This window comes from Camelus bactrianus, chromosome 14 (assembly GCF_048773025.1).
Source record: "Camelus bactrianus isolate YW-2024 breed Bactrian camel chromosome 14, ASM4877302v1, whole genome shotgun sequence".
Taxonomy (NCBI): Eukaryota; Metazoa; Chordata; class Mammalia; order Artiodactyla; family Camelidae; genus Camelus; species Camelus bactrianus.
In genome coordinates, this window is record NC_133552.1 from 67,951,009 (window position 1) to 67,977,022 (window position 26,014).

Sequence of the window (26,014 nt, forward strand, 5' to 3'; positions counted from 1 at the left end):
TCAACAGCATTAGTATAGATATGAGTATAATATGTATTGTAAGTATAATCACTGCGATTGTAGAAGTAAGGCTGATGGACACTAAGGGGGAAAAAGCGGGGAGTAGGAACTGGAAGCGTTATTTGGGGACATTTGCAGATACAGGTGAAGAGGCCTGTGGGAGCCTCATGAAGAAGGGGCTGTTGAGTGCAGGCCTGGGGGATGGAGGGTGCTAACTACGCAGGCTTCAGCTGTCAGAGGGGGAACATTGCAGACAGAGGGGACAGAAGCACAGCAAAGACCCTGTGTCTGGAGCACCGCTGGTGTGGTGGCGAGCCAGAGAGAAGGTACAAAGGTGAGGTAACTTGGGAGCTCTCCGGATGGATGGTGCACGTCCCTCCCTCTGGTTCTCTTTTCACATGCAGTGTGCTCACTATTTGAGACACACAGAGCCTCATCATATATTCCTCATAAGAACAGTTAACCATTCACTGAGCACTTACTTTGTGCCAGACATTATTTTTTACAAACTCTCTCCTATTTTTAAAAAATTCCAGAAAATTCAACATATTAACTCCTTTTATACACTAATAGGAAAATCTTAAAACTGTTGACTACTTTGCTCCAGATCATAAATAGAAAAATGTTATATCCTACTTCTTATTGAAACCCAAACTACAACTAGGTATAAATCAAACATCCTGAGCAAAGGCTATTACATATAAATGGTTATTTTCTCTTGAAAAGTGGGTAATTCTTGATGCTGTCTGCTTCAGTCATGCCTTGGAAGTCTTGATGGAATATCTTTTCTTGAGTATTTGTGTTTTTCTGATAGATGTAAAACCTTGATTCCCCGGGTGGGGTAGACACAATGGGATTCTGAAGCTGTCCTACACTGATTCGGGTCAGAACTTCTTCCCATCCCTGAGTTTAGTGATGTCACGTGGTGGGGTTTACTTGGCTGTGCCAGGAGTATTTGCACTGTGATAATAGGCAGACACACAGTAATTCCAAGACACCTGCACCCCAATGTTCACAGCAGCACTATGTACAATAGCCAAGACATGGAAGCAACCTAAATGTCCATCAACAGATGACTGGATAAAGAAGCTGTGGTATAATTATACAATGGAATACTACTCAGCCATAAAAAAGAATAAAATAATGTCATTTGCAGCAACATGGATGGATCTGGAGATTGTCATCAGAAAGAGAAAGAAAAAAATATCATATGATATCACTCATGTGTGGAATCTAAAAAAAAAGGGAAAGAAAAGAAAAAAGAAGACACTAATGAACTTATCTACTAAACAGAAATAGACTCACAGACATAGTAAACAAACCTATGCTTACTAGGGGTGGGGGGAAGGGGAGGAAGGATAAATTGAGAGTTTGAGATGTGCAAATACTAACTACTGTATATAAAGTAGATAAAAAACAAGTTTCTTCTGTACAGCACCGGGAACTATATTCAATATCTCGTAGTAACCTATAATGAAAAAGAATATGAAAAGGCATATATGTATATATATGTATGACTGAAACATGACGCTGGACACCAGAAATTGATGCAACTTTGTAAACTGACTGTACTTCAATAAAAAGAATACAAGTGAAAAAACAAAACAACAACAAAAAAAGTGAAAATTTCACCATGAGACCTTTCTTAAGAGGGAAAAGCCAGGGGACTGTTGTGTTCACTGGACCACCCTCCCTCCTCGACTGGCGCTGATCAGCACAGGCTGCTCTGCAGTGCCACTTGTGTTATGTCTTCAGGGTTTGCGGTGGCTCCAATGATTCCCTGGGTGCCCACTGGCGGACGGGGGAGAGTCAGGGAAGTCACAGTGTCCCGAGCATCCAAGTTAGTAAATCCAACCTGGTGATGTTTTCCAAACAGATTCGAAAGCGGAGGCTGTTTCCTGCCCATTATTAACGAGCCCTCACAGACAAACTGCTGGGGCAGTGATCACTGTTTTTATCACACAGACAGACTCTGGAGCAATTTGTCGTAATTTCAGAGCCCCCGGTATCCTTTTGTGCGCGGGTTGTTGGAAAGGGAACATTTTATGCGAAGCTGTTTGATACGTCTAACACCCCTCTTACATAGACTTATGAAGAGTTTTATGAAAACATATGATTCTAAAATGTTTAGCTTTTGTCAAATGCTAGCAAACAACCAAAACACAATTCCCTGACCCTGCTTCTCTCCCCCATACACAGACACACACACACACACACACAGACACACACACACACACACACACACACGTAATATCTGGCTTTCAAGAGGCATTGTCTTTTACTATTTTTTCTTGAGCCTTTATGGAACATTTACGACTCTGTTATATAATCATCTCTTTGGCCTTGGACAAGTTACAGCCTCTCTCAACTTCCTTTTCTTTATATGCACACCAGGAATGGTTGTGCCTGGTGTTTGTAAGAATAAAGCTTTGCCAAGCGTCAAGGGAAACAGAAATGAAAATACCACTGTCACAATTTGCTGTCCTGTCAAAGGAATAGAGCATCTTTCCGAAGGTGGAGTAGACCCTTGTTGTAGGATCTTTCCAGAGGTGGCCTGTGTGCAGCCACATTTTTGTGTATGCAGAGTTACTTTCATTTGCCTGAGACTTACATTATGAATTTCTTAAGAGAAGGACATACAAACGGTTATCTGAACCTGTGTTTGTGAGTCAGATTCTAGAATTTTCGGCTCTTTAACATTAATTTTCTGCCAACAGTAAAATTTTACTGTGGTGGTAAATAAACTGTTGTCAAACCCAAGTTCATGTGCTGGATACACATTGAGGCTAAATGGAAAAGTCAGAGTCTGGAGCAAAGAAAGGTTTATTGCTTCAGGCATGTAAGGAGAACAGGGTAGCTTGAACTCAAAAGACCAATGGATTTCGGGGAAGGGTTTTTATAAGCAAAATTTGTGGAGAGGTCTGCAGGGTGTGTGACTTTTCTCTGACTGGTTGGTGGGGAGGTACCTGGGTGGTGTTCCAGGAATCTCAGTCATCAGCCTTTTTGTTCCTTCCTGTCTGGGGTCCACCTGCCAGTCTGGAGCCCACCTGCCTGTCTGGGGTCCACCTGCCTGTGCTCAGCCTGAAGGTACCATCCTCCACCTGGGTGGGGGCCTTAGTTCCTGAAGAAGAGCTCAGAGCTACATACCAGATTGTTAGGTGAATCTCTGCAGGAGGAACAGGACCCTGCCCCATACCTGCACTGAAGTTTCTTGACTGCTTTCCCTTTGTTTCTACATTTCCACCCTCCACCAATTAGTAACTGAATTTCCCTTTGGAACTCAGGGAAAGCGGGGGAGGCTGAAACCTTTCTCCCACAAGCAAGAAACTGGGGACAGTGAAAGGCTTTTGTATCCAGTGAGGCCCAGCAGGGATCTGTTTGGTTTCAGTACAAGTTTGTACAGTTCCCTTACCGGTGTTTTGGGTGGTGTTGACGGGAAATAGGCAGGGATGCTTTTCAGGTCCAAGCCAGAGAACTCAATTTGCTAATCACTCTGCTAATAAGACAACGACTACAACAGCGGCAATTCTATCCACGGCTTCGAGTTGCCAGGAGAAGACTTGCCTTTCCTCTGTGCAGTCTTTATGCTTAATCATCATTAGGTCTTTCAGAAATGAATGTCACTGATCACAAGGAAAAGGGCTCAGCAAAACTTGGTGGAAAGTGATCTCTGTGTCGTATGAACAATGGATAGCGTACGTATGTTCTGTTACATCTGATCAGCAGAGTCATCAAGACCCGCAAAACCAGTTTTATTAGGCGTTCTCAACGACTGAATGGCCTTCTGCCAAAGTTTAACATGTAGAGTTTAGTTAGCGTTGTTCAATTAGACAAGGAAACTTAATGCCATGGTAAAACATTTAGATCTGAAATCTGGTACAGATGTAAAGAAATAGGAAAGGATGCATTGTTAGTAATGACGTTGAGCAAAAACTACACATCCGTGTCTAATTACATCATCTGTCTTATTACTATGAAGTCTTGAGTAAGACATCAACTCTCCCTGCTTGCCCCGCACCCTGGGAAAAGGCTCGTGTTAGTGTGTTCAGCGCCGAGGGGACTGAGTGGGTCTCCGACTTGAGTGAGAAGGTGATGCTCGGAGAGCTGCTGTCTGGCCTGTGGTAGAAGGTCCGGTGACTTTCCCGCTGTGTTTCTTTCAGGTTGCTTTCAGCTATGTAACGTTTTTCGATCGCATGAAATGGAAATTGACCAGTGCTTGCTGGAGTCCCTCCCCCTGGGCCAGCGGCAGCGGCTGGTGAAGCGCATGCGCTGTGAGCAAGTCAAAGCCTACTATGAGAGAGAGAAGGCGTTCCAGAAGCAGGAGGGGCTCCTGAGAAAGCTGAAGCATGGCCGGAGTCAGAAAGTTCGTTTCAATCTTGCTGACATGATGCAGGATGCAGTTATCCACCACGATGACAAAGAAGGTAACGACTGCAACGAAAACGTTTTCTGATGTGCTGTTTCATATCTTTGGTTGGTTTTTTTGGGGGGTGGGGGGGAAGTAGGAGATAGAACTTCTTTTAAATACTAGAGGTTTTCTTTTACCTGTCTGAAATGTTCAAGAACAAAATGCTCTTTACAAGGAACTTAGTTTAATTCCCAAGTCTCCTACTAAAGATTTAAAAAATGCAAAATTTTGATAAAATTGTGTGTGTGTATATATATATATATATACACATATATATATATATGTTGTGTGTGTATATATATATATAATGCATATATATATATATTAAGAATTACCTACATAAAAATCAAGTGGTTTCCTTGCAAGTTGTTCATTCAAATTGTTGATGAAATGTTTTTCCAGTGAAATTATTTCCTTTGGTATGAGATTGCGTTGCAAAATTTATTATTATCTCATACATGGATATAGTAGTGAAGTCACTTCCCCTCCAAACTCAGGATATAAGAGCTGATTGGCTTATCCCTTTAAGTTGTCTGGATTGTAGTTTCAAAGTGTATTAAGAATACTTAATCCAAATTTCAATTGCCTGTACAAGACTATAAAGTTTCTCAGTTTTTGTATTCTTGTGTATGAATTTTTTTGTTTTTAGAATCTACCTTCGAGAGTTCTAATGTGAGAGAAACTTTCCAGCTGTAGGTATAAATGTAAAAGGCTTCAAAGAAGCAAATATAAATTAATTTATCTTGATTGACTCTAAAATTACTGATCAAATTCATCTAAAACAGGCAGGCCAAGAGTGCAGACCCACAACCCATTAACTACATTTTAAAATCAAATTCTCTGAAAACCAAGTTTTTTGGTAACTCGTTTGATGGCATAACTGTTGCTGAGCTGTTTATTTCCTAACCTGCCCCATCTGGAAAAAGATGATAAATTTAGTAGCATGCTAGGACCCAAAGCTCTCAAACAGGAATTGTGGATCTGTATCTGAGAAGCCTGACAGCGTGCTCTACACAACTACAGCAACGATAAGAGGACTGAAATGGTGCTTCTTCTGGCTTTGTGTGGGCTTGCGAGTCCAACTAGAGCACTCGGAGAAGTTCTGAGGTTTTTTTTTTTCCTTAAAGTGGAATGATTGGCGGAGACTCTCCCAGCTGGGAAGCACCTAGGAAACCCTCTAGTCCAAACTCTTATTTCACATGTGAAGGAACGGAGATGCAGCCGAGGTGTCACATCCTCTAGCAGACTGTCCCAGAGCACTGTTACCGCCCATTTTTTTTTTTTATCACCTCACTTACAGCTCTTCATTTAGTGGCTGTCTCCTCTGCGAAGCTTTAAGCACATCACGGGGCAGGGAACTGAGGTCTGTCAGATTCTCTGCACCCACTGCCCATCCCAGCATCTCCCAGTGGTGCTGAGGAAAAGAGTGAAGCAGCTTTTCCAAGCCTACCCAGAAGGAGCCGTTGGAGCAAACCTCAGTTAAAATGCAGGCAGATTTAATTGCCTTTGTTGATTTAATAGTAAAGAAATAACAAGAAAATTATTTGCAAAGTTAGAAAACCTTCTGTGTAAGGTATCTACAGGAAAAAAATAATCCCTGAGTTAGGGCTGAAAAGAAATTAAGAACAGGAAGTAATCAACCCAGAGAACAAGAGGAAACTATTATATACTATATTGTTATGTATTATAATATTTTACCAAAGCATTGAAGGCATAAAATCTGAATTAATACTTTTAAAGGAGTTGCTGTAGGCGTGGAACTGTCTTGTCACTTGGGTGGTCACAGAGGAATGAATCCTGTTGTCAGAGAACCTCCAATCTAAGTAGAAAGAAAGAAAGAAAGAAAAACCTCAATAAAATAGAAAACTATTAATGAGTAACAGTTAAGTCTGGTGGATCTGGAGCAGATGGGCAAAGTCTCTTAGAGGAGGCTGTATTATCTAGAGACTCTGGTCTTGATGGTTGCTGAAAGCTCAGATGTTTGAAGGAAGGGAAGAAGAGAAGTCTGCCTTTGGGCAGCAGTGCAGGTGCACAGCAGTGAGAGCCCTGCACGCGGAGGTCTGTCCTCTGAAGGGTGTGGGAAGTGAGGGCAGTAGCTGCTAAAGCGATTTTAAACAGAGAAGTTGGGCGGGAATACTTCAAGCTCTGGTCTTGAAGCAGCAATGGGAATGACTGTATATTCCTGAGAAGAAAATTCATATGCTGCAGATGGTTTTTAGCAAACATTAATCAGGGATAAATATCCGTAGGGAGGCACTGAAGGGTGAGGATAAGAACTGAAAGCAAAGACACCAACTAGAATCCATCGTTGAGATTTCCGTGTTAGTAGAGTGAGCTGGGTTCGGGCAGTAGCAGTGGGAACTGGAGCAAAGGAACAGACCCAACAGTCATATTCCACGGGGAAGGTGCACGAAGCCATCAGGTGTTCATTGAGTCATTGTTATGAACCAGACAGCTGTGTATGGAACAGACAAAATCACTACCCCTATGATGCTCAACTGTCTTGTCTTGCGTGGGTGACTGAAAATAGTAAGACAAGGTTAAATTAGTAGCACGGTGGACGATGATAAATGCTGAGGAGTCCTCGATCACCGCCCGAAGGTGCATCAGGGAAGGGGCGTTTCAGGTGAGCCCAAAGCCTGAGGGGGGGCATCCCAACTGCTGGAGGAACCAGCGCGGTGGGAACAGTTGAGTGAATGAGGGGGGGCGGAGGCAGAGCAGCCAGGCCGCGTGGGGCTGGGGGGGCCATGGAAAGGACCCTGGCTGTTGTGCCCAGTGACTGCTGGAGCCACTGGAGGGTTTAAGCAGAAGAGAGCCCTGGTGCCACTTACGAGTTAGCAGAATCAGCCTGGTTGCTGCGTTCTGCATTGGCTGAAGGATCTGAGGGCAAAAGCAGGGACACTGATTGGGAGGCTCTGTTGGTAAACTCGGCAAGAGGCCAAAATGGAACAAGGATGTGGTGAAAAACAGTCAGCTTCGGGCTGTACTTTTAGAATCGAGCTGACAGGAAATGCTGATGAGCTGGTGATCGGGACCTATTACTTTCTGTTGCTGCCATAACAAAGTACTGCAAATTTAGTGGCTGAAAACAGCGTAAATGTATTATCACATAGCTTCACAGGTCCCAAGTCCGCTTGGCATCCCACTGGGCTGAAAGCAAGGTATCATCATGGCTGCTTCCTTTCTGGAATATCTAGGGGAGAATCTGTTTCTCGACTTTTTCATTTTCTAGAAGCCACCTGCCTTGAATTACAGCCTCATCCTCCTTCTTCAAAGTCAACAGTGGTGGATTGTGTCGGCCTCCCATGCTGCAGATTCCTCCTGTTTCTTTTCTATCCTTGCTTGAGTCTCTCTGACCACGTGTTTTGCCTTCCACTTACACTTCTGGGGGCCCTGTGGTTGCATTGGGCTCACCTGGAGAATCCAGGATGGTCGCCCTTTTTTAAGGCCAGTTCATTAGCAATCTTAATTCCCTTTCCCCAGATAATGGGACGTATTCACAACAGAACATCAGAGGGCAGAATTATGGAAGCAAAATCCTACCTGCCATGGGAGTGAGGGGTTCAAGGGTGATGTCCATTTTGTTCTGCCTTGAACAACCAGGAAAACAAAATGCTGTTAACTGAGTTAGGGATGCCTCTGGGACATCAGAATAAGGTTCTTAGAGAAGAAGACCCTCAAATTCAACTTGTATACATGTACGTCTCCCAGGAAATCGTTTCTGTTACTGATGGAAGTAAAGATGATGTTCAGTACTAAGGTTGGCATCAGCATTGAATGATGAAGAAATGGTTGGGTGAATTAGAATTCAACAAAGGAGTCTGCATTTCTAGCCAGTTGTGGACATTTTAAGTCCATTACTGCAGCGTGGAATAAAAATATTTGTCCACAGAGGGTGTCCTACTCAGGCTCCCACGACAAGATACTCTAGACCTGGTGTCTTAGACAACAGACATTTATTTCTCATGGTTCTGGGGGCTGGAGAGTCCAAGACTGCCGTGCTGGCCAGTCCAGTGTTTGGGGAGGGCTCTCCTCCTGGCTTGTGGACAGCTGCCTTCTCGCTGTGTCTCCTCACGGTGGGGAAACAACACTCCATCTCTGTCTCTTTTCTTGTAAGGGCACTAATCCCATCGCAGGGACTCGAGCCTCGGGACCTCATCCAAACCTAATTACCTCCCAGAGGCCCCCAGATCCTAATATCACATTGAGGGTCTTCAATATGTGAATTGGGGGGGAGGGGACACAGAAGTTTAGTCCATGACAGATGGCAAAGTCATTATATTCCCGGCCTGACCCAAGCGTGAAACGATGGCTCTATTTATCACCTCTTTTGAGTCTCTTATCTACCTTGGAAAATTCCAACTGCGTACTGATACACATCACTCTGTCAGAGGAAAAGTATTAATTTCTTGCAAATTTAAGAAATTAAACTGCACTGAAAAGTCAGGTAGTCCCTTTAGAGGCATTACAACCTCTCTGGCACGTGCTTGACTTCTTCTAGAAATATATCCAGGAAGAAGTTTTCATTTAGTCACAGTAGTCATGTTTTCATTTATTTTTAAGCTACTCAAGTAGTCTTATGTACACATTTATACAGTTGAGACAGTAAAAATTACTGCCACAAGAAAAACTCTTTCCATTTAAATTATGGTTAAAAACTTTGCAGAATGTGATCTTGTGTAAATTATTCTACTTTTGCTTTTATTTCCAAGTTCTTTCATTGGCTTACTGAGTATAGAGAATCATATACACTTGTTCAAAGGACAACATGTTATTTGTGCTAAGGTTTGTATTATGTCATTGACAAGCAATTCACGATTTTTATGTAACGTGCTAAATGTTGCATTTTTGTCAGTGTAAATTTAGTATCTTCGGTGCTTTATCGTTCTTTTCTGGGAGTTGGTATTATTTGAGTGCGTAATCTGTCATTTTTAATGTACTGCGTTGGTCTAAAATGTGTTCAACAAGTCTTTTCCATGTAGAAAAGAAAATTTGTTCTAAAGTTTTTTAAGGGTTTCAATTCAACTCTCTTTGAGTTAGTCAAAGAGAGACTTAAATGGGGATGGAGTTCCTCTGTTAGAATTGCTGCTCCCAAATACCAGATTTCACTAATTAGTCCGCAGCATGTTGTTATTAACAGTAATATAAACGGCGACAGAGTGACTTCATTACGCTTTTATTATTTAGCATTTGTGCAGGTACGTTCAGCACTGAGCACTAATGCACATCACTCTGTCAGAGTGCTTCACGTGGTTTTAGTCTCCTCATTCTTCTAACAACCGCCTGCAGGAAGAGGATGTCCTCTCTGTTACAAGGCTCAGGATGCTAAACCTCAGATCTAATTACCATCTCAGGTCTCCCTGAGGGCAGAAGCCACGTTTTTGTCCATAACACCACACTGTCTCTCAAGTTGATTTCTTTTTTTTTAACCACTTTATTGAAGTAAGATTTATATTTAAAAAACATTGTATCATGTATAATATCTACAACTTGGTGAGTCTGGAGATAAGTCTACATCTAAGAAAGCATCGTCAGAACCAAGGCCATAAACTCATCTGCCACCTCCAGAAGTTCCCTCCCACCTCCTTAATTTTTTTTAATTAGTCTTTTTTTCTTTCGTAGCAGGAATACTTAATATATCAGCCCTCCAGCTTGTTTCTGATGGCGAAACGAGCTGGACCCTCAACTCCACAGCTGTAAGTGTAGTGACAGAGCTGCAAAGTCAGACTTCATTTATGTCTCCATTTTATTTTAAAATTCCAAGTCCCCACTTAGGACAAAAGGAAGCTATCAAATGATAGCAGTGGGAGACTCCGTTTCCTCCTCCTGCCGCTCCAGCCCCTGGTCCTCAGTTTCTTGGACGGTGAAGGTCTAACATCCATGGACCAAGGCTCTGACCCTATCTCTCTCCTCTTCCTACCCCTCCTCCCGGGAAGCCTCATTTCTGCTCTCTGCATCCACCTTCACCCACTCTGGTGATTCCCAAATCACGTCTAGACCCTTCTCCTCAGCTTAGACCCCACCATTCTGCTGGCCTTACATTTCTAACTTATGTTCAAAATTGAGTTATTTATCCCCATGTGTTTCCCCAACAAAACTTCCCCTTCTATTTTCTGTTTCAGTTAATGTCACCACCACTCCCCTGGTCTTCTGGACCAGAGATCTGGAGGTCACATTGATTTAGGTACATATTTTTAAAGTGCTGATGGTTGTATCTCCCCTGGAGAATTTATGGGAAGTATCAGCTGTCCGTGTATTATCCAGAGCCCTCTAGGACATGCCTCGAATGCAGGGAATGCTCAGTTTGTTGGATGATTTCCTGAGAGGCTCTGCTTAGAATTCCTTAAGTAAATCACTAGCACCAAATGTGAAACCTTGGGTCGAAGAGTAAATTTCATATATTCCTTAAGTGCTTTATCTATGAAACATGAAATGAGACTGCTGGGCAGCCTAGAGCTCCTGAGTACGGAGCCAGCCCTCTCCCTACGTTTACTACATTGGCCCAGAAGTTAAAATTTTGAAGTAGTTGGTTGCCATGTAAATGCATTTAACCTTTAAGTTTTTAAAACTTATATAAAATCTGTGTTTTTGTTCCAGTATTTAGAGAATAAAAGGGGAAGACCCGTTGGTAACTTTTGCTGCCGCCGTGTGACGATGCCGTCTTTATGACGGCAACTCCCGTGCCCCGGCCCCGTTTCCCCAGGAGAGGCTGTGGATTTCTACCGAACGCAGCCTCAGTCCGTCTCCCTAACCTCCCCATCACCAGCTGCACAGGCAGGCCGTTAGAAGATGTGCCAATCAGCCGGCAGATTTAAGCGGACACCCATTGAAACTGATACTGAGAGCCTGCCACCTTTAGACTAATGACCAAATCCAGTAAGCAGGTACCCAGCCCTTGTTCTGGACTTGCGTTCATCATGAACATAACTGGGTGCGACGTGTGTTAAGTACTCGGCAAGGATAAATATTTCTAGAACTTGACCTGGAATGTAGGTAGACTGTCCCCCAAAGAGCTGGATTCAACCAACACAGATGACTTGGGTATCAGACACTCGGGGCTGGAGAGCAAGCATAAAGCATCCTCTTGTCTTTAAGGAAGAAACAGGGGGAAGTCATATTCCCAGCGAAAAGGCGCAACAATGCATTGTTGTCTGCACCTCCCACGTTCCGGAGCAGAACCAGGCTTGGGCAGAGCTAGGAAAGCCGCAAGCTTGTCAGAATGTTTCTTGCGTACTAGCTTCCCAGTGGTTTGGGAAGACAGCCTCCACGCTAAGCTGAGAGTGAACTGTTGCTGGAATTTGACAAGGAGGGAGCGGATGTGGGAAGGCGGAGCTCAAATAAGATGTTTCCCGGGGCAGACGCAGGAACAAAAGGACCCCTCCTGGATGTTAGAGGAAAGTGCGAGCTTTTCAGGTGCAGGTGCACGTCCGCACCGCGGATCTGGAGCGCTGTGCATCATTTCTGTACCTGCTGAAGCCGGCGACCCCAGGCGGGTCTGAATTGCACAGAGCTTTGTTCACTGGACTGTGGTGCTTTCAGTCAACAGGTAACAGCTTGCTAGGTAATTAAAGGTGCCCATTTCAAAACCAGTTCTAGAATCATAAAGAATTCATACAGAAATTAAGCGTGTTTAAATTCTTTGGGATTCTGTATCAGTTTAGTGAGTGGCTTAATATTTCGGCAACACCAAATTCGTATTCCTGAGACGTATTAATTATTTTCACTGCCTGCTATGTAGTCCCAAATTTATCAAGTACTGAGAGTAATTGAAAAAAAAATAGAGAAAAAAGTGTGCTTCATATGCATCTATCATCTAGTGGAAAGGTGCGCTGTCCTTTATAAATCAAACTAGAAATCTATGTATTTCACAGGAGCAGCAGTGGGCATTTGTTGGGGTGAGGTGAGGGTGAGATGAAGCCGAAACTCTACTCTTTGGGAAATGTTCAGAGTTTGGTGGGAGGAGAGAGAGGGACGTTTTGGCTGTGAAAAACAGCTCGGGTGCAGGGACAGAGGCAGAGGAAAGCAGGTTTCTTATAGGACAGCACTGAGGCAAAAGCATCACTGGAAGTACGGGTTCTAACTGCGTTTGCAGGGATGGGTTTGATTCCAACCTAAACCTCAGGAGCCGTGTCCCTGGGTGGGCACTTTCTCTGTCTCACCTTTCTAGTCCACAAATAAGGTTAAGAGGCAGAGGCGAACATCTCTCCTGAGTGTGTGAGGATTAGTTAAATGGTACGTGCCGAGAACTCACATCTGTCCTGTATTACTACAGGCATAATGCATGTTAGCTGCTGTTACGATTTGAAAGGGAGTTAAGAGATGGTTTTGCCATAGGTGGGACTCTCTGACCTCAGAACCTGTGAGCATCTCAAAATCAAACAGAAAAAGGCTTTTCTTTTATGGGGAGGGGCCAGCAGGGCTAGCAGGGTGGGGGCTGGAAGGTGAGCAGACAGCATGTTGGGAGGTTTCCAGGACATCGCTCTCTCTCTGGGGCTGGGTTATTTTGGAATGAGCTGTTGGGGGCAGATGTCCAGCACCTTCGTGTCGCTTAAACAGGAGGAGCCCAGTCAGTGTGGAAGGAGTGGGCAGCTGTGAGGCCCCGGTCTCCATGTGCTCTTAGATCTTCACTGCCCTGGGGTCAGCATAAGTGTTGGGAATTAATAATTAGCTGAAGAGCAAATTATTTCCCCTGATGCTATTGTGGGCTGTTACACAGGAAATGTCCGGACCTTTTTCCTATTGTTGAAACAAGCCCCTTCATGTTCAGCAGACGTCCCTCTACTTCTCCTTGTTTCTACAGAGAGATTTCAGTGGCATTTAGTGAGTGGTGATGTAGGTGTGTCAGCGTTCAACGTATTTCATTCATTCATTCATTCATTCATTCATTCAGAATTAAGGGCTCACTCTTTTAGGCGCTCCCTGCAGTGGACTAAGTCCTGGGGACACCAAGAGCGATGGAGCCTGGTCCCTGCAACCTGGCAGGAGAGATGGCCACAGCAGGCAGAAGCTGTCTGTGGCTAAAGTCCGTAGCAGAAGATAGCGGGGCAGTGGGCCCCTGGGGTCAGAGTGCAGTGGGAGGGGCAGGGGGCAGTGGAAATGGCATCTCTGGGCTCTTCTGAATCAGGAAAATGAGCTACAGCTAAATTTGGTCTAAGGCCTGAAGTCCTGACTGAGTGTGATGCTCCAGAACTGCCGGCACTCGGATATGTTTGGGGTTGGGGAGGTTGGCAGTGGTCTTTGGAGACAGTGAGCCAGACGCCGAGAATTTAAGAGTGGGAAATGAGAGGGAGGGGATGTTGGTCTGACCCAAGTGTGTTTAATGGTAGAGAAGCACTTTGGACAGCCAGGGATTCTTTGTCTTCCCAGTGTGCACGTCGCCGCCCCCCCCCCCCCCCCCCCCATGATTCATGGTTTTCCTGGCCTTCCGGCGGGATGGCAGTACGGCGGAGGGGCATGAGGGTAGCAACTGTCCTTTCCTTTTTTGAAAGTCAGTTTTCTTACATGCGTACAAGAGAACGTGTTGAAGGGAACTGTTGGATTAAAAAGCACAGTACCGAGTTTCACCCAGCAGCTGGCACGTTTTGGAGGGGAAGGCGGCGCGTGGAGGGCTCCGGCGCGCGCAGCAGCCGCGGCGCCCGGGTTTGCAGCCTCGCTCGCCCGTGTCGGCGTCGGCTCCGCGCGCTGCCGCCGCCGCCGCCGCCGCCCTCCGCCGACAGCACGAATGCCCGGTGAGAACCAACAGCGGAGCCTGAACCCTGTAATTTCTCGCTCTGCGGACTCTCCAGTTTTAATTAAATTGAAACGGAAAAAAGCCCAAACATTCTACTTCGCTGAGTTAACGCTGCGGCTAAGGGCTTCAGTCCACGAAGTTTTAGGTACTGTTGCTGCCGCTGGTTGAAACCGAGAGTTCTCTGGTTCATTGCGCTTTGAACAGTCTATGAAAAAGAAAAAAAAAAAAAAAAAAAAAAAGACTGGTAATTTTCTAAGGAAGAAGGTGCAACCTGTCAGAGGCCCAGACTGCTGCTGAGCGCACTGGAGCAGGAGCAAACACTCTGCAGCTCCCCCTTGCCTTAGACGGCACGACGGTGGCACACTCCGGGGTCAGGTGACTTACAGGGAAAGCGCAGACTTGCCGCTTCTAAGATCAGCGGCGTCGTTTGGTGCGTGCAGGAAGGGATACAGCAGAACACATCGCGAGAGTTTTTCTCCTGAGGTTTGTCAATACATACACAATTTCTAGGAAACAGAAACTTATAAATGCTGTTTTGTAAAGCAGCACATTGGCCCAAACTCGCCCCCTAGACCCACTCCCGCTGGCCTCCTCAGGATCGCCGTTCTCCCAGGTCCCCTTCATTATCCGCAGCATAGGTTCATTACCTAGGAAAACAATGCTGTAATATTTTACAAAGGAAAAAGCAAAGAAAACTAAACTAAACCACATTTCATTGTTCCCTTTATGACCCAGACTCCCCAGGAGCTGTCCATACTCACTGTCTCCGATTTCTCTCCTCGTTGTCTCTTTGAAAACAGCCCTACGAGACTTTCTCCCAGGGATTCCAGCAAACCTGCTACCTGCTCTCATCAGTGGTGCCCATGTTGCCAGGTGCACGGGGTGTTCCTTGGTCCCCACCACCATCAGCTAGAAGCAGCGTGTGCCATTCTCCATCACGCCTTCCTTCTCTGTTGACTTTCTTCACTTGGCTTCTAGACTCTTCTCTCTCCCTGGTGCTCTCTCTACCTCACTGGTCCCATCTTCTGAGACTTCTTTGCATATTACTCCTCAGCTTCCCAAACTTTGAACTCCATAGCATCCCAAGACGTCAGAGCTCTTCTCTATCTGTTTACCCTCCGTCTCTAGGAAATCACAGTCCATGTGTACTCTGTGAACCCTGACTTTTATTCCAAGCCAAGATCTCTTCTCTGGATGTCAGACTTCCTACACTGTGTCCTGTGGCATCCTGTATAAACCTGCCTATCCCACACGCTTGGTTCTCCCTGATAGGACAGCCTGCTCCCTGTCTTTCCAACTCAGTGAATTATTCCAGTCTACCTGGTGTCCATGGCCAAAATCTTGGCATCTTTCTTGACTTCTCTTTTCCTCTCCTCCCCCTCCGCTGATCCATGAGCACTTTCTGATGGCTCTGCCTCCAGAGGGCGTTTATAACCTCCCACCACTTCTGCGGCCACTCTCCTCTGAGCCATCATCATCTCTTGTCTGCATTATTGAATAATCTCCTCAGCGTCACCTTACTACAGTCTGTTGTCCAGCAGCCAGAATAATCCTTCCAACACGTAAATCATTTTTAGTGCCCCTCTCTGTGTACAGATTTTCAGTGGCTTCTAGGCTCAGCTTAGAATAATATCTAAATCCCTTCCCACCAGCAAGAAGGCTCTGCAGCCTCGGCCCATTTTCCTGCCCCACTCCAGCCAACTTTCTGATGTCATCTTCTCCTATTTTCCTCCCGCAAACCCCTTCTGAGCCACCCTGGACTTCTTACTTTTCCCTCCAAATGCCATACCTGCTCCTACCTCAGGGCCTTTGCACCACCTCTTGTTCTGGTTCTGCATGGATCCTTCATTCAGCTCTTTCATTTCTCTGCTGAAATGTCACCTGATCACACCCAGTATGACCCTGTTTTTCTACATTCCCACTCTCCCGTCTGCACAAAAATCTCCTCCCCCGCCTGCCCCCTACATGATCATTTGTCAATGTATGATGGCTTTTCCCAGAATTTGCATTTTTAAACTAAGAGTGATATTTGATGTTTTCTGTCTAAACTAAACATGAGCCTTCAGCCTCTACTTTCCAGATCCCACTAGTGAATTTCAGTAATAGGTTCTGTCCCCCAACCTGCCTGTTGTTTAGTTGCCTAAAAGGATGCTTACAACATCTACGTTGCTTGTCCTTTCTCTGTTGCCTACTCTTCACTGACTGACTTAGCAACGTCTGGAAATGCGAAAAAAATTAAAAAGGGGAAGCCCCGCACATTACAGTCCCTGACCAAACTCTCCCGGGAAGCATCTGCAAGCAAGCACCCTGTCTGATAAACGAGCTGCTTCGTGCAGGGTCGGCATGTGATCTGTGACCTATCCTTTTGCCTCCCTCCAGAAGCCAGTCTTCACTACCTGCGGGCAACATCAATTTGGCAATTACCTCTACTTCCTTCTCAATTGAAACTGATTCTATAAGAAAACAAGAGTACCTTCTGGCTCTAATAAAATGAAGATCAAAAACATGATTTGACGTTCACGTTGAAGTCTAGGCAGAGAAGGCTTGGTATTAACCCTGAGGATTCAGGCCCTGGTGTTCATCTTCTGAATTTCCTTTTCAAGTGGGGCAGTTGGTGGGAAGTAACACGCTTTCTGCCTCTGGAAGCTCTGGAGAAGTCACGATGGATTCTCTGCTTCAGAACCGCGGTGAGGGTGTGTGGGCTGGGTGATGGCCAGGTATGACGTGCAGAGGAGGTTTCTTCCTGTTTTTCATTCTGTGGGATTGTCTAGTTGGCTGACTTCTCCTCCATCCTCACACAGCCTTCCGGGTGCCTACGGAGAAAGTAAACTCTCCAGTGTCTCTTCTTACAAGGACACCAGCCCTGTTGGATCGGGGCCTCACCTTTACGGCTTCATTTAACTTTAATTTACTTCCTTAAAAGCCCCATCTCCAAACAGTCACGTTGAGTGTTAGGACTTCAACATATGGATTTTGAGAGGACACAATTCAATTCATCAGAGGTGTATTTTGGTTTAATTCTTATTTCACGGAGACTGTGTTAGTTTAGGTCCACTGGAAAGAAGACACTGAGATGAGAATACATGCGCAAGAGATTCTGGAGATGTGAATGAAAAATATTTCCCACCATATCAGTAAACAAAGGATGCTGCAGCCGTCAGACGCTGCTGCCTCCCCGGATGGTGAACTTAGCAAGCACAAGGTCCTGGGTTCAATTCCCAGTACTGCCTCCATTAAAAAAAATTAAATACATTAATAAACCTAATCACCACTCCCCTCTCAAAAAAGGACACTACCTGGCCTTGAGTGTTGCTGTCTGGTTGTACCCCGACTACATACAACCTGCACGTCCTTCACAGCAAATTAATTCTGTTCCAGGAAGCAGTTCCAGCCCCTGTTACGTACCACACCTCTCCCCACTACCACGGCCATCAGACCCTCGAGTATCCACATCCTCCAAGACAAACTGTTGTCCGTGCTTGTCTGGGTAACTTCCAGCCTTGATCTTACAGAATTTTAGGGAGTTAGGACTTTACCTAAGTGAAAATAAAAATTTAGGGAATTATTTTGATGCAAACATCTCACTGTATCTTTAACTTGGTTCTCTGGTTTAGGCCTTAAACTGGTTTTAATAGTAACTGTCATCCCTTCTTCCTGACTCTTAATTATTTGGAATCCGAGGTGTGATTTTAGTCTGTGTCTCCAGGACCAGACCCCGAGCACACTGAGGACAGTGTGTCTTGCCTCACTTTGCTTCACCGTCTGTGCTGATAACTGTTCCAATCTTTACGTTCTTAACCTGAACCTCAATTCTTGGTATGAGTCTCCAGGCTTGTGTCTTGAAATATCTTTTACTTCTTTTTAACATGTGAACAAAGGCTCTGCAGTGTTCATGACAGTGTCTACTCAGAACTCCTGGTCCAAGAAGCACGACAGACTGATGGTCCTACAAAATAATAACCAAACAGTGATAATGAGAAGTGCAACTTACACCAACAAGACTGCCGGTTCAGACTGACACTATCTGTGATGGAGGTACTGTTATTGGAGATGAGTAAACCGCGGCACGGGAAGGTTTTATTTAACTTGCCAACCTGTTCACCGCCTCCCAAGGCAGCTTCTTCTGAAGCTGAAATCACTTCCTTACACGGAGCTAAATTCAGCTTTGAACCCCTGGCCTTCTCTCCCCATCGGATCCCACCATGAACAAGTCTAAGTCGTCGTCAGAAGCAGAAGCTGTGAGAACAAGTCCCGCGTGGCCGGGACCTTTTCTGCATACTTGGATTGCTCGATCTTTAACATGTCTCCCCACATCATTGTAGTATGATTCCACAAGTTCTTTATCCAAAAATAATTGTGTACTTGAATGGAAACTACGAGTTGTCATAAAATTGCTCTAGGACCCTTGAAAATCTTAGGGTCAAACTTCTCATGAGTTTAACTTCAAATTGGTCATCAATTTAGGCAGAGAACAGCCTCCCACCTCCTCCTTCCTTTCCCCCGAACTTCCATGCAGGTTGGCACTTGCGGGGCCGTGGGAGGGGGATACAGGCATGTATCATGAGCCACCACAGCCAGCACAGGTCTGGGAACTTCACTTCTAGCAGAAAAGAACCAACTGACTGAGGAACAGTGAGAAAGCAAGGTAGAGAAAGAATCTTCAAAACAAGATCCTACATCTAATGACTTACAGTGGGGCTCAGAATGTCGCTGGCTTTCACAGAATGTAATGGATTGTGTATGTGCTGGAGAGATTTTTACCAAGTCTGTACATGAGCCAGCTCTCAGCTCATTTTCCAGTATCTTCTCCCAATATTATTTAAAATCCACATTTTTCAGCTTAGTAAGCCCAGTGCCTTCTGCAAGATACACTCTGATTCTGTTAACACGAAGGTCCAGCTCAGTGCCTGATAGCACGGATACAATGCAGAACAGAACAAACATGCTCTTGGGAGAGCTTTTGTGAATGCTTCCGACTCTGGGGGAAGATCTGGGTGGTGCAGTGCACTGGCAATGGCTCGGATGACTCTGATTTCCTCAACTTTTGCTTCTTCTCTTTTGCACGGCAATGATTAAAAAGTAAGTTCCTGCTAGTTTATTTGACAAGCTATTTACATCTTTTTTGCCTACCTCCAAGCTCACTTCCTACCCAAGGACTGGAAGAACTGCACGTAGATGGATTTTTTAGCCAAAGTCCATTCTTTCTCATCGGGCTCTATTTGGTGGAGAATCACTCTTCCAGAATATATAACAATCCCCTTGACTCTTCTCAGTCATTTCTTTGTTCTCAGTCATAACTTAATGAACATCCATGGCAAGTTGACATAATCCAGGAACCACCACCGTATCGCCGTAATTTTTGTTTCGATGATACTTATTCTGGATGGAGTTGGCCAGGCCAGAGTTACTATTGACCTGGACTATTCTTGATTGATTGTAATGATCCTCTACCTGGTGTTTCTACCTTCAGTATTTCCTTCTTCTGGTCTCTCGTACACACCACTGTATTAGTACTGTTCCTGCGAAGTCCTAATGATATGTCATCCAGCTTCCAGAAACCTGCCTGCCATTTTTCCGGAAGAATGAAGGCTCCCCCTTCCGTGTTGTGTAGTTTCAAGAGTTTTTCATCATCTCTAATTTCCCTGCGATGCCCGTGCCTGCTCTCACTCTCTTCTCCAGGGTTCTTCAGATGCAGCTAGCATTTTCTTGCCTTCACAGCTTTCTTCATGGTACTGGTTCCACTCCAAAGGCTTCCTCCATTCTCTCAACCTCTGATATGTTTCCCCACTAAATAAAATTTCTGTAACCAAAAACCTTTCAGAACATCCCATTACCTTCCTCTCTTCTCCATCCATAGTACAAAAAAAATTTGTCCCACAAGTATTCAAAAATTGTGAAATTATTCTTTCCTTGATTTACATACGCGTTTTTATAAATTGCTCTAGGCTGGTTTTATTAGTTTTCCATTGGTCTGTAACAAATTGGCCCAACCTTAACACCTTGAAGCACACATTTATCATCTCTCAGTTTTGTGGATCAGGCTACAGAGTCACTCAGTCTTCTACTTAGGATCTCAGGAGGCTGCAGTCAAGGCGAGGATGGTTCTCATTTTGGAGACGTGACTGGAGGAGAACCCACGTATGAGGGTCCAGTTCTTTGTGGGTTGGGACTGAGGGAGCTGGCTTCTTGTGGGCTGTCTCAGGTGCTAGAACCCAGTCTTAGCTTCTGGCCACGTAGCCTCCCAGCTCAGTTCGTTAAGAGGCCAGATGGAAACTGAGCCTCTGGAGTGAGCCTGTTGTCCAGACTGAGATGCAGAACTGACGTCCTGGCACTTTGCCGTGTTCTGTTGGTTGGAAGTCGTCCCGGGTGTCGGCCACACTCACGGGGGAAGAGTCATAAAAGAATGTGAACACCAGGGGCAGGGGTGACAGGGGGCACCCGGAGGGCACCTCCCACCCATATTGCTGTGTCTTCTCCATGACTGGAGCCTGTTCATAAAGACCTCTGTGGGTCTCTCTCCATTTCTGTTACACACACACACACACACACACACACACACACACACACACACACACACGACCTCTTGATCATTTGAACTCCACATCCCTAAAGAGATTAATTCAAAAATTGTTGCATTAATCTGAACTTTCTCTTTAATATGAAGTTTCTTAAATTTATTTTATATTAAATAACCTTAACTGCTAAGTAGTTTTAAAAGGACCTATCAGAGTTAAGCAAATTAACTACAGTTCACACAGCATTTGAACTCTTATTATAAAACGTTCACAAAATTGGCTCTGAAGGGAAGTTCTGCTGGTGATGTATATCACCCCGATGTGCAAAATCACGCTCTTCACTGCATAAAGTTTTCTTTCTTATTTTAGCAGTGATATGTAATTTGAAAACGTTAAAATTGGGCAATTAACTCAGTTCATGGCAAAGAATTTAGAAATAACCCAAGCTAACTTTCATCCATGCTGTGGATTATATTTTGCTTTACAAATATACTTTAACTAAATAGTTCTCTCAGTCTCGATCCTGGGCTACTTTTTCACTTGTTTGTATCTTTATTGTACAGAAGATAGGAACTAGAAAATACTCCTTGTGTGATCAAGTTAGAAGATTAAACAAAACTCCCTTGGGAGGAAAAAGAAAAAAAATTAAAAACATTTTAAAGAATAGGCACGTTAGATAAGACTAGAATATTACACGTGGATGCCAAGAACCACCTCAGCATATGAAATGTGTATTGAACCAATTAGCATATCTGTTAAATAAGACAATCACCTTTTGTTCAACATACATTTTTCCTACATATGTTCCATAAATTTTATTCTACGTAATTAAGATGATTTTTAAATTAAACTACTTGAACTGATTGCATGGATAATCAGGGTAGATTGTAAGCAGTGAAATTAAAATAATCATATTAGCAGAAAATACTGGTCTTTCACACACACACTCAGCTCACACACACATAATCATGCTGTAAAATGCCACGTGTGTCTGGGCTTTTCTGTGCAAGAGGCTTTATCTTTTTAAAAAAAAAAATTTTGGGGGGGCTAATTAGGTTTATTTATTTTTATTTATTTATATATTTATTTTTTAATGGAGACACTGGGGATTGAACCCAGGACCTCGTGTGTGCTAAGCGCACACTCTACCACTGAGCAGTTATGGAAAACAGGCCAGCTAAGAAACAAGCACCACTGGAGGGTTGGAGTACTCAGATGTATTACGCCGGTGGGCTCAGAGGGGCTTCTGCTCCGAAGCTCTGAGCACCTCTAAGACGTGCGCGTGAGGTTTTACAGGGTAAAGTACAAGCTTGGGGTATTCGGCCAATAGGCATGGAACAGCTTTAGCAGCATCATTATCACAAAAGTGGAGGCAGGGAGGGAGCAAACCAACATTCCAAAGCCAGATATGTATCTTTGAAAACCCAGCTGGCTAGGAAAAAAACATGAACAGCAAACCAACACTAATTAACTTAGATTCACAAGTTAGTCCAGCAGAACTCAGATCAGTATTCCAATACTTAGATTTGTGAGTCATCTTGTTAGCCCAGCCCAGCCTCTCCTTCACATTCCTAGACTTGTGAGTTATCTTGTTAGACCAGCCGGGCTTTTCCTTCACAGAGCTACACCCTCCCCCCAGGAGGCTTTATCTTGATATGTTCTTTCATCACTGTCTGTTGTCATTTCTGGTTGGACCTGCTGATGAGACATCCGTTTCTTCACCTTCTCCATGATGTCACCTGGTAATTCCATCACTTGGCTCAAACTGTGGTGCCATTTTTCATTTCCTCTATCTTTATATCCCATTGCCTCTCTGATGTCACCTCAGTCCGTTAATTCTGCAGGGATGTCACTCATCTGCTTTAACTCACTCTTTAATCCCATATTTTTCTAGCTAGCTGCCCATCTTCACTGTCAACTGTACTCTAGATTAAAGCTTCCCATGTATTAAATGTTTCAAAGTTGCTAAGTCTTTTTGATCTGATAAAAAAGTTATCTTTTTCTTAGTTGAGGCTTAACTGTTTTTATTACACACATAGAAATGTTATTATATATTTTTATTATGAATCCCTTTATCCTAACCTTGGGTATGTGATAGTAATCTAAAAATTGTTTTGATGATTTGAAAGTGCAGAGTTGTAGTCTAGTGCAAAAAGGAAACTTCTTACAACCTTGGGAGCTAAGGTTTAAATCCAGTAGACAAAAATTTGTAGTAGTGATGAACAATATATGTGTCAGACCAAAATTCTGAACACTGTTTAAATAATTATGAAGTGGTGCTTGTTAGAACTGAATGTATCATAGACAGTTCACAGTCTGAGAAAAAAAATGAGATGGAATTATTTAACATGTAAGGCTGGATAATGGGATAATTTGAAAAAAATCATTTTGTAGCAGCATTTTTGGATGACTTAAGGTAATAAAATGGGAGCAAGTTTTTTTAGATTTTCGTACAGGTCTTTTTCAAAGCACAGCTTTCCTCCGCCTTTGTATTTTTGTGAGTTCCTCCAGGTCCTGTGGTACCCAGTGTTGCCTCTGCATAGCCACCGATGTGATTGGGATGCTGTGGGACAAAAGAACATTGAAAATCACAGCGACTTTTATTTCATTCCACGGTCTTAATCAAGTGCAGCTGAATTAATAAGTTAAATGTAAAAAAAAAGACACAAATATAGTTAGGTGTTTAACTGATTCCCTTCTGGGAAGGGCTACGTCTTCCTAAAATAGAACAAATGCTGTTTAACCTTTTTTAATTTAAATTTCTGTCTCAAAGTTGGTGGTGCAGCTTAGATTTGCATAACAATTTACCTAACAATAGTTCATAATGGGAGCATTTTGGGTAACAGCAGCATCAGTGAGGCCAAATGTCAGCTCATCCCACCTTTGTGTTAATAGCAAATGAGTATTTGCAATATACAGTGTTTCTGAAAAGGTTTAAAACTTTTCCTGGAATTCTTTTGTTTTTAAAAGGAAACGCCATTTAACAGATAGTGTGGCAGCCCCAAAAGGTGCATTCTGAATAAGTGTGAAAACTGGGGGCCCCAGTCGTTACGTCATTGCCGTGCTTAAAGTAACTAAGCCTTTTTCTGTGTCCTGAATTACCATTCTCTTCGGTTTGTAAAATTGTGGTTCTTACTGTAATTGTAGGTTTCAATTAGTTTTAATGAGGAAAGACAATTAATGCTGGAGGAGGACAGGCTGCCCAAGAGCCAAGGCATGGGAAAGTGGAGGTGAGTTTATCTGGAGAGAGACACGCTCCGTGGACAGAGAAGGGGAAGCGGCTTAGGAGACGCGCACCCCCCCGGGCAGAGCGTGGGCCATCTCAGAAAGGTGAGGGGGAGAGAGACCGAGGGGCGTAGGGTGTGTAGTCCAAGGTAAAAGCAGATACACATGCCATAGACAGAGTGTGGGCTGTCTCAGAAGGCAAGAGAGGGAGCGACCATGAGGGGCAGAGTTGCTAAGTTTTATGGGCTTGGTAATTTTATACGCTAACGAGTAGGAGGATTATTCCAACTACTTTGGGAAAGGGTGAGGATTTCCAGGAAATGCCACCCCCACCCACTTTTTGACCTTGTATGGTCAGCCTAGGGACTGTCATGGCGCCTGTGGGTGAGCCATGAGGCTCAAGGTCTACTGGAAGACGAATCTTCTGCCATCTTGGTTCCAGCCAGTTTGTCCCGTCCTCAGCTGCTGTGTCATTCCTTCAGTGGGTGTGTCCTGTCCCCTTTCCTACCACTTCAGCACAAGCCAGTGTGTCATTTGGGATTTTGCTTACTGTCTGTTTTATAAGGATTGCTTTCATCTTGACTCCACGGGATGGAGGATGTATTTTTTTGGTAATCCTTGACACTTTCTTAGCCATTCCAATATCTAGCTAAATCAATTTTATTTTCAGTTTGAAGAGAGGTGACTTTTGCAGTCTACTCTAATAGTTGGTTACATATTTGATGAACGTAAATTGGCTAGAAAACCAGCCAAGGCTTTTACCATGCTCACATTTCTGAACTTTCAGGAAAGCACACTCTGCATAGGAGGAGACCTCAGTTTAGAGGTTGACTAGTTGACAACACAGGAAGGGCCCCTTTCAGATTCAAAAGCAAAGTTGAAAGTCACTGCTTTCAATGACAACATTTTGAAATATCCCTGAAGCCTGACTCATTTTACCCCTTCCTCTGCCTTTTTTGATTTTCTCCTCACATTTAATAATGGATTTTTAAAGAAAGAACATCATGAAACAAACATAAGTGCTAAATCAGACTTAGGTACCAGGAGCAGATTCCTCTTTAGTACCTCCTCTTTAAGGAACGCTATTCATCAGGCATGCCTTAAATTTCCTGGATTTTTCGTGAAACAAGTATCCTCAGCACTTTGGAGACTAACAGAGGTATTTGGTATTCATCTGCGTTTAACTTAGCCTGTGCATGTAATATTGGATTTTAAAAAGTGTTTATGACTCAGATTGAAACTGGTTAATTAAAATAAAGTGTGCAACATGCAGAGACATGAACTGCTGTTGATTTCGCTTTTGTCGTGCAGTGATAGACACACTTTTCTACGCTGATAGATTTAGAGAGGTGATAGATATGTTTTTCTACACTGATAGATTTTTCTGGCAGCTTCTATGGTCATGAGCACCCTGGGAAGGGACGGGCTCACTCAGTTTTGTTGACTGCTGAAGCCTCTGGCAAGTATTGAAATTGGAAATGATAATTTCCTAAGAGGCAGCGTTTATCTCTCTTCTTTAGTGCGTGACACGCTATGTATTTTTCTACATGAGCTTCTGTGGGAACAACAGTTACGAATGCTTAATGGGGCATATGTCTGAGTATAAAAAAGAAAAATGTACTGATTAGTGAGACTCAAACAGAATGAAAGGGGTTGAAATAGGAACCTGGGAAATACTAGGTTCAAGTAACAACCAAGAGCATGTGGCTTATTGAATGCTGAGTTGGAAACTACAAAGACTGGTGTCCAGGTTGCTGACAGGCCCTAAATGGCTCTGCTGAGTCATTGTAAGTGACCAGAAGCTATACCTATGAATTCAGAATGACTGTCACTACTCATTCCTGGGGCTAAACATACATATTTCAGCACATTGGGGGAAAAATTTCCAAATGAATATTATACAGGTAAGGTTTAGTTATCCTTCCAAATTGTTCCCCTTCCTGCCTCAGAATTTTGGAAAAACCCAAACAGGGTTTATGCGAGTAAAAGTGTTTGACATTAGATTTTCCGTATATATAGTTTTATAAAACATAGTTTTAGTAAAGCATATATCATTTAAGAAGGTTATAAAGTTTAAGAGCATCACTGTAGGAGGACTGTAACTTTTCATTGTGATAAAATCCATCTACAGTAAAA

At 43.8% G+C, this 26,014-nt stretch overlaps 1 protein-coding gene across 1 annotated transcript in view; it reads left to right on the plus strand.

Annotated features, from left to right (window-relative positions):
• Positions 1–26,014, plus strand: part of MYO16 (myosin XVI) — a 437,386-nt gene that overhangs the window by 105,560 nt on the left and 305,812 nt on the right. The window contains exon 2 of the mRNA XM_074378522.1: positions 4,161–4,424. Coding sequence (XP_074234623.1) covers positions 4,161–4,424 — 264 coding nt within the window. The remainder of the gene's footprint in view (positions 1–4,160; positions 4,425–26,014) is intronic.